Genomic DNA, 9,624 nt, shown 5'->3' with positions numbered 1-9,624 from the left:
GATAAATTACAGTACAACTTTATACATTAGCCCCCACTTGGAAATTTACCCAATGAAGATTGTCTGTCCTTACCTCAGATGAAAGTTCCAGCAGGTCTGGAACTTTCTGCTCTCTCTCTAGCAACAGGCCTCTGCCATTCTAAGTATCAATTTATTATTTAGAAGGCCCAGTTTAAGGCAGGCTGAACTTTAGTTTCAAATCTTGTCCCTTTTCCAGCACAGGCTGACAGGCAGCCTGCAGTGGGGCAGGGAGAGCTGGCTATTTCTTCTCTCGCTCTCCCTCATCCACCTCCTCTTTCTCCCTTCCTGCCCAAAATGACTGGCCAGTTCCTGACCCCTCCCTGGGATGGAGCTGTAGTAAAGGGATAGGGATGGCCTCATGACCTGGACTTATCAGGGTCCTGCTCTGACTTTGGGTGCCCTGGGCATGGCACATGTTCAAAGCTGATTCCTTCATAAGCCCTTTTGTGGGTTCTTCTGAAGTTTGTCTCCAAAGACTTCTCTCCTGCATGTCCCCTATCTGGGCAGAGAGTGATTTCCTCAGCCCCAGGAGCCTATCTGTCACCTCCGGCTCTTTGCTGGTACACCTTGGCATCTCCTAGATGGCCCTGCTGATAGAACCCAGGACAGCTCAAACCTAAGAAGCACTTGGCCATCCCTTGCCTGGAGAGACTCAGGATATATACACTCAGCCCAGCAAACCATGAAATAGCTTGAGTAGAGGAGGCAATAGTCCCCTGTCCTCTCTCCTGCCTGATATAGTGTGAGGACTCAGCACAGGGCACTCTCCAGAGAGATTGCTCTACAAATGAATTCCCTGTCTCTCCATGTTTGGGACCCTTTTTATGTGCTCAAACTGCTTACGGGTCCAGTCTTCTCGGAACCAGTTCTTTAAAATTTGTAGTCTGTATATAGTGATCTGGCTTCACATCTATTGGACCTTGATGTCTCCATCAAGACTTTAAGTTTTTAACCTTGTTTTTCTTAAAAAGGAGAGAGAGAAAAAACTTTAATTTAATAGCTTGGTACATTGTTTTCTAAGTTGAAGGATTGACAGTGATTATTAAGGTTTACAAACTCAGCTGGATGTGGTGGCTCACACTTATAATCCTAGCGCTCTGGGAGGCTGAGGCAGGTGATCACTTGAGCTCGGGAGTTTGAGACCTGCCTGAGCAAGATCAAGACCCCATCTCTACTAAAAATAGAAAAACTAGCTGGATATTGTGTTGGGCACCCGTAGTCCCAGCTACTTGGGAAGCTGAGGCAAAAAGATTGCTAAAGCCCAAGAGATTGAGGTTGCTGTGAGCTAGAATGCCATGGTATTCTACCCAGGGTGACAAAGTAAGTCTCTGTCTCAAACAAACAACAACAACAAAGAAGGTTTACAAACTCATACTACCTATCTATAAAAAAGAAGTTGTGCACAACTGCAGCACAGAGTATGACTTCCAGTGAACTAAAGGACAGAACTAATTTTTATTGACCACCTTGTACATGGTGGGTCCTTGTGAGGTGGGTATTATAATTTCAAATTCCATTTTACTGATAGGAAATAGAGGCTTGGATAAGGGACTTGTCCAGCATCACATAGCTAACCCCCACACAAAAGAAAAAACACAAGCATAGTCAGTCCAGCAAGGGGAGGAGAGAAGTGACAGAGGGGGAAGGAAGCTGATTGGCGGGATCTCACCTAAAGTGCACAATGTGAGAGTGTTCAGCCCACCCCTGGGTGAAGGGCTCAACTACAACTGGAACTTTACCTTAGACATGAAAACAATGTAACCTACATATTTGTACCCTCATTTTAATCTGAAAAATTTTTTTTTTGAGACAGAGCCTCCAGCTGTCACCCTGGGCATCACAGCTCACAGCAACCTCCAACTTCAGGGCTCAAGCGATTCTCCTGCCTCTGCCTCCCAAGTAGCTGGGACTACAGACACCTGCTACAATGCCTGGCTATTTTTTGGTTGCAGCCGTCATTGTTGTTTGGCAGGCCCGGGCTGGATTCGAATCCGTCAACTCAGGTGTATGTGGCTGGCGCCTTAGCTGCTTGAGCCACAGGCACTGGACCTTAATCTGAAATTATTTTAAAAAAGAAAAGATGCCCAAAGTCACACGTCATTGAGGAATTGCAAGTTGAAACAATAAGCTACCTCTACACAACTATTAGAATGGCTAAAATCTGAAACACAAAACCCAAACTGCTGAGGACATGGAGCAACAGGAACTCATTCATTGCTGGTGAGAATGCAAAATGGTACAGCCACTTTGGAAGATAGGCAATTTCCTACAAAGCCAAACATAGTCCTATTATATGATCCAGGAATTACACTCCTTGGTATTTACCCAAATGAATTGAAAACTTAACACCCACACAAATGGTTATTGCAGCTCATTCATAAGCACCCCCAAATCGAAAGAAATCAAGATATTCCTCAGTAGGTGAATGGATAAATTGCAGGATCTTCAGACCGTGAAGTAGTATTTAGCAATCGAAAGAAGGAGCCATCAATCCATGAAAGGTACAGAGGACGCTCCCGTACACATTGCTGAGAGGAGGAAGCCAATCTGAAAAGGCTCCATAGTATGTGATTCCAACCGTATACCATTCTGGAAAAGATAAAAGTATAGAGAAAATGAAAAAAATCTGTGGTTGCCAGGGGTTCAGGGCAGAAATGAGGAAGGATGAGCAGATGGAACACAGAGGATTCCTAGGGCTGTATGCTACTGTAATGGTAGACACAGGACATTACACATTTCCCAAAGCCCAGGGAACCATGCAACCAAAGAGTGAATGCTAATTTTAAACTATGAATTTTTGCTAATAAGAATGTATCATTTTGGTTCATCAATTGCAATAAATATACCATTAATGCAAGATACTAATAATAGTGGAAACTGCCCGGGAGGAAGACGTGCAGAGTAAGAAGAAAAGGGAGGACATAGAAACTCTCTGTACTTTCTGCTCATTTGGGGTTTTTTTAGCCTAAAACCTCTCCTAAAAAGTTTACTAATTTTTTTAGAAAGGTCATTGATCTCATTTTTTATTTTCAATCACTTAAAATAAAAAGCAGACACCTGTTTAGGGTCAGCCGCCTGCCTGTGGCTCTACCAGGCGGGGATCGCACTCCGGTGCTCCATAGTTCTGGGGTCTCAGGGACGGCCCCCCTCCCTTGACTTTACCAGGCGTTGCCCTAGTGGGGACTTTCGGTAGCAGCTCTGCCCCTGTGGTGTTTCTCTGCATGGACCCTGAAGCTCTTTGAGGCCTCCAATGAAATCTAGAGGGAGGTGGGTGCATCTCCACTCATACACTCTTTTGTGGAGTCAGCGCCAGGTGGATGCTGCCAAGGCTCACCACTTGTACCCTCTGGAGAAGTGGCCTGAGCTGCACCTGGGCCCTCCTGAGCCACAGCTGGGGCTACCAAGGAGTGCTTGTGCTAGAAGGCAGACAGCAGAGACTTGAGGTGGCCCTAGACAGTGATCTTGAGGTCCCAGTTGTGCCCTGGGCCCCTCCCTTGCAATCATTCTGCCCTCAAATCCCTGGCACGCAGGGCCTGTGAGGGGTGGGGTAATTGGCAAGGTCTCTGAGCTGCCTTCAGGCCCATTCTCCCACGTCTTGGTGGAGAGCATCTGGCTTTCTTCTACCCTTGCTAATCTGCTTATCTAATAGTCACTTCTCTAGCAAACATGCTTTTTTATTCTTCACGTGGCCAGCCTTGCAAATTTTCCAAATCCTTACACTCTGCTTCCCTTTTGAGTATAAATTCTGTCTTTAAATTTTCTCTTTTCTCACGTTTTATCATAAGCAGTGATGGGAAGCCATGCAGCACTCTGAATACTTGCCTTAGAGATTTTTTTCCCCACCAAATATCCTAGTTCATCACTCTTAAGTTCTGCTTTCCACAAAGCACTGGGGCCCAAGCACAATTCAGCCAAGCCTTAGTCACTTCATATCAAGGATGGCATTTTCTCCAATTTGCAATAAGATGCACCTCATTTCCAAGACCTCATTGGAATGGCCTTTTCTGCCCAGATTTCTGCCAGCATGCTTTTCACCACCACTCGGCTAATCCCCAAGACTGAGGCTCTCTGCCGCTCTCCTCCTCTTCTGAGCCCTCACCAGGATCACCCTCAATGTTCCGTTTACGTTAATACAGGCTTTCCCAGCATGCACTGCAAAACTTCCAGGCTCTCCCCACTATCCAGGACCAAAGCTTCTACTGTGTTTGTGGGTATCAGTTATGGTGACAGGCCTATTTCTCTGGTACCCATTTCTGTCTTAGTCTGTTTATGCTGATGTAACAAAATACCACAGACTGAATAATTTATAAAGAATAGAAATTTATTGCTCAAAAAAAAAAATTGACATTTGTTGCCCATAGTCTGGTAAGTCCAAGATCGTGGCACCAGCAGGTTCAGGGTCTGGTGAGGGGTATTCTCCACTTTCGAAGAGGGTGCTTTGTTGCTGCATCCTCCAAAGGGGAGGACTGCTGTGTCCTCATATCACAGAAGGTATGGGAGGTAGAAAGGGGGCAAAATCCCTCCTTTTACAAGGGCATCTAACTCTGTTCTTGAGGGCAGAGCCCTCATGACTCGGTCATCTACTGAAAGGCCCTGTCTCTGAATACTGTTGCATTGGGGATTAAGTATCAACATGAATTTTGGAGGGAAGCATATATGTATTTCTAGGTATATTTGTAGAATATATAGCGTTACATATTTAAAGGTAACAAAGGTGGAATCATATTTTACATATTACAACTTGCCTGTTCACTTATATCCTGAACCTCTTCCAGGCTGTTCTTGTAAATCTAATGGTTTCTTTCTTTTTTTTATTTTTTTGAGACAGAGTCTCATTATGCCACCCTCGGTAGAGTGCTGTGGCATCACAGCTCACAGCAACCTCCAACTCCTGGGCTTAAGCGATTCTCTTGCCTCAGCCTCCCAAGTAGCTGGGACGACAGGCACCCACCACAACGCCCAGCTATTTTTTGTTGCAGTTGTCACTGTTGTTTAGCTGGCCCAGGCCGGGTTTGAACCCACTAGCCCCTGTGTATGTGGTCAGTGCCTAACCACTGAGCTATAGGCACTGAGCCCTAATGCTATCATATTTTATTTTATATATATATATATTTTTTTGTTAAGAAATGGTAAAAGAAGTTCTACTCGGGAGGCTGAGGCAAGAGAATCGCTTAAGCCCAGGAGTTGGAGGTTGCTGTGAGCTGTGTGAGGCCACGGCACTCTACAGAGGGCCATAAAGTGAGACTCTGTCTCTACAAAAAAAAAAAAAAAAAAAGAAATGGTAAAAGAAGATCTTTATTTTTTATTAAGTCATATACACATAGATCATATATACATTAATACATTTATGGGGTACAATGTGCTGATTTTATATACAATTTGAAATGCTTAGATCGAATTACCTAATATAGGGTTTCACCTCATTTACTTAATTATTGTGTTAAGACATTTATATTCTATACTTAGTAGATATGACATGTACCCTTGCAATAAAAAATATGGAACGCTTCACGAATTTGCATGTCATCCTTGCACAAGGGCCATGCTAATCTTCTCTGCAACGTTCCAATTTTAGTATATGTGCTGCCGAAGCCAGCACCCTAATGCTGTCTTGACAACCAGGGCTGCTTCCCATCCTGTGTGCGCTGACAGTGGTCCTGAGAAAGGGTTTGATTGCTAAAGAAGAGCCATAGGACTGAAACTGACAGTGCTTACAAAGCTGCTGTTTGCTGCTCCCAAAGCATTTATTTAACATAACAACAGCATTATTTCCCTCTGGAAAGGCCTTACAGGACACACAAGTATCACAGAATCCCTCAGAATGAGGAAGCCCAGATTTGGGTTTCTGTCAGGGCATTTTATAGGCTGCTGTTAGCAACTCTAACAGCAAAGGCCTCCAGGGGTCTCACAAAAACCATTAATCTCACTGTTACCAATAAACAACATTGAACAAAGCAAAAATAAAAATAAACACTGCTGACAAGCTGGTACAAACCACATCGGAACCCGTCAGACTCACGGCTACAAAACAACACTATTAATCATCACAGGGGTCGCTGGTGTGTAGGGCCAGCTCTTTTTCAGAAAATCAGGTTGTGTCAATTCCAGGCCTGCTGGAATGAACCCTCACAACACACCGTCATATGTTTGGTCCATCATTTATTCAGTTGTTCCCATATTGTTGGGTGTATTGGTCAGGGTTGTCCAGAGAAACAGTGCCAATAAGAAACATCCATCTGTACATATATTCTTGTGTGTACAAATGCTCCATGACTTACGATGGGGTTATGTCCTGATAAACCCATTATAAAGTTGAAAATATCATAAGTCAAAGGTGTGTTTTCAGTTTATGATATTTTAAATGTATGATGGGTATATCTAGCTATAACCCCACTGTAAGTTAAGGTGCGTAATAAATGGATATCACTTTTGCACTGTCAAAAAGTTAAAATCATAAGTCAAAACACCCTAAGTCAAGGGTTGTCTGTATACACACACACATATTGAGAGAGAGAGACTATCTGAGGAATTGGCTCACACGATGGTGGAGGCGGTGACTCCTGCCATCTTCGGTCTATGAGCCAAAGACCCAGGAAAGGTGATGGTGTAATTTAGCCTGAGTCCAAAGGACTGAGAACCAGGGGACTCAAGGGAATAACCCTGAGTCCAAGGGCAGGAGAAAATGAGACAAGATCCTTCAGTTTAACCAGTGATGCAGAAAAAAGGAGAGGAGGCCCTCAGTTCCTCCTTCCAATCTGTTCAGGCCCTCAGTGGGTTCATGTTGCCCACATTGGATGATTTTCTTCTTCGAATTCACCATTTACCTCAAATGCTAATCTCATCTGGAAACAGATGAGAAAGGAATATGGTGCCGGCCCCATATCCCGGAGGTGGCGGGTTCAAACCCTCCCCGGTCAAAAAAAGAATCTTGCATCTGAGCACCCCACAGTGCGGTCACATTGACACATAAAATTGACTCTCACAACGGACATTTACTTTATTCCCCCCTCAACTGTGATTATAAACCTGCCACAGTGAACATCCTCATGCATTCGTGCTTTTATGTAATCATACCTTTGTTTCTGTAGCCTACGTTGCTCACAGGAGAATGCTGTCCGATTGCTTTCCTTCGCCCTGCTGGTCTGTCTTTCAGGGTTCTTTCCCCAGCCTTCCTGGAGGGTGGGCACCCATCTGCAGCCAGGCCATGCTCCAAAGCTCGCCGTCCAGGCAGGTTTTGCTGTGCTCGCCATGGCCCCCTTCCGAGCCCCTTAGCTTTCTGCACTGCTCTGGCACTCCCCTGAACTCTGGCTTTCTGCATCTAGATTCTCTCACCCTCTTCCTTCAAGATTCAGGGAATAGGATTCCTTCTGGCTGAGGTCAGAGCTCTCCAGCTCTCTGCTGAGAGGAGTCATTTCTCTAAAGCAAGTCTACTTTTCTGAAAGAAGACTGTTTCCTGATAGAACATGGAGCCAAAGGCATAAGACCTAAAGAAACAAAACCCATCTCCCACCCTTGTGCTGCCTAGCTGCTGTAACAGATAAACTCCAGATCTCAATAGCTTAACGTAAGAAGAGTTTATTTGTCCTGTCAGGAAGTCCACAAGCAGAGCCCGGGCTCTCCTCCCAGCCAACACTCAGGGAGCCTGTCCTCTTGGTTCCGTTGGCGCCTCTGTCCTCCTCTAGGACCCCGGGTTCTCTTATTCAGTGAGCAGAAGAGGAAACAGAGGGGTGGAGGGCTGTGCAGGGGCTTTTATAGACAATTCTGAACGTGGCATATAGCACATTGTGCTGGTTTTAAAAGAGACTCACAATTTTTTGATATTCTTTCCTTCAGGAGATAGAACTTAATTCTCTTCTCTCTTGAGTAGGCTGGACAGCCCTGGAGCTCTGCGGAGCTCCCTCACCTCAGGGGGAACCAAGCCAGTCAATTTCCCAGGGTGAACCCTAAGGAGAAAATCCCTGTGATGCTTGACATGGTTAGCTCATTCTCTCTACCCGAACGTTTCCCCCTTGAGAACATTTGCCTACCAGGAAGACGTCTTCCTTATGACTCACCACCTACCTGAGAACAAATTCTCGTTTCCCGTCACCAGAAGCAGCATCCTCTGGGCCGTGTACAGCTGCTGCTCCTTTCCCTCAGCATCTGCCAGGTCCTGCGCTCAGGGTTACAGAGAGAGGCTGTGGTTAGGAACGCAGGTTCCTGGGTTCAAACCAGTACCCTCCTGGCTTTTCTTGCTGTGTGATTTTGGGCAAGTCACTTGACCATTTGGCCTTAGTGTCTTCGTCCGTGAAATGGGGCTGGAACACTTCATAGCCGATGTCATGCACTTGAAGCATTTAGAGCAATGTGTGGCACATGGTCAGAGAGGCGAAAAAGTTACATGTGCAAGTCAAAGATTGGCAGGATCAGTGTCTGGGGAAGGGGCCACAGCGCCATGTCTGGCCTTGAAGAAAAAAGCCCCTGAAACAGCTCAAGAATCAGACCAAGGAGCTGGCCAAGGAAGATGAGATGTTCAAACAGAAACAAAAACAGGAGCAGAAGAAACTGGAGGAGCTAAAAGCGAAGGCCATGGGGAGGGGACCCCTGGCCTCAGGTGGAAGTAAGAAATCTGACAAAAAGTAAGCTGCTCCTTGTGCCTGAGATGACGGCGACCCTCCCTCTGTTCCTATTGAAACATCTGTATTCCTTGCCATGACATCTTTTGCCAACTATAGCTAAAATGAAGTGTTGTCTCGGAGCCTATTGTACATTTTTTTTTTTGGCCGGGGCTGGGTTTGAACCCACCACCTCCGGTATATGGGACTGGCGCCCTACTCCTTGAACCACAGGCACCACCCCTCCTATGTACATTTAAGAAGAGATTTAAGTGAAAGAAAAAAGAATCCCCGCCCTTGTGGAGCATTGGGCTCAGTGGGGAAAGACAGACACTGAACACCTAATTACAAAGGTAACACGTGAGAAAAGGGGGGTAGAATTCAATGGCCTGGGAGGTAGGACGCATCAATGACCCTTTCTTCAGATGAAGAAACTGGAGCACAGGATAAGTAAGGACCTTCCTCCGGGTCACACTCATAGCTCAGTGGTGGAGCTGGGATTCCAGCCTAATTCACCTCACTCCAAGTCCTTGTACTCAGAGCCTCATTGTGAGTTTCCGAACCCAATGTCCTTTGCCTTCCTCTGTGAAAAGTAATTTATTTAAATGATATTTTTATGACTGCACTGATATAAAAACAAATACAATCAGACTGGGTTGTATACATTTTTTCTTCTGATTTTAAAAGAAATTAAAACATTTTCAGGAGGTCTTAAAAGTATCACGGCCCCTAGGCATTGTCCCTACTGGGCCTAATGGATAAATCCACACTGGATGTGACAGGAAGGTGAATATCAAACCCTGGCCCTCCGAGGAATATTCTGGCCCTCCGAGGAATTTTTGGTCCAGCAGGAGAAATATGAGAACAAAACAATTAATTTTAGTAACAATAATTCTACTTCAAACTTATTGAGGTCTTGTTTGTCTCATTTCCTTCTCTCGATAATCTAAAAATTAGTAAATAATATTCTTTTCACCTGTCAGGCAAAACTGAGGCCTGCAGAGTTTAG

At 45.1% G+C, this 9,624-nt stretch overlaps 1 protein-coding gene and 1 non-coding gene across 2 annotated transcripts; one reads left to right on the top strand and one right to left on the bottom strand.

The window, feature by feature from the left end:
• The first annotated feature begins 4,514 nt into the window (after positions 1-4,514).
• On the top strand, positions 4,515-8,643 carry LOC128594917 (translation machinery-associated protein 7-like). The gene is made up of 2 exons (XM_053603826.1): positions 4,515-4,533; positions 8,468-8,643. The coding sequence occupies exons 1-2, from the start codon at positions 4,515-4,517 to the stop codon at positions 8,641-8,643; spliced, it is 195 nt and encodes a 64-aa protein (XP_053459801.1).
• Positions 5,514-5,620, bottom strand: LOC128595038 (U6 spliceosomal RNA). The gene has a single exon (XR_008382732.1). It is a non-coding gene; the product is annotated as a U6 spliceosomal RNA (small nuclear RNA).
• Positions 8,644-9,624: the final 981 nt, after the last annotated feature.

Source organism: Nycticebus coucang, chromosome 9 (assembly GCF_027406575.1).
Source record: "Nycticebus coucang isolate mNycCou1 chromosome 9, mNycCou1.pri, whole genome shotgun sequence".
In the NCBI taxonomy this organism is placed as follows: domain Eukaryota; kingdom Metazoa; phylum Chordata; class Mammalia; order Primates; family Lorisidae; genus Nycticebus; species Nycticebus coucang.
The sequence above is the reverse complement of the archived record's forward strand: the minus strand, read 5'-3'. Positions and strand labels throughout refer to the sequence as shown.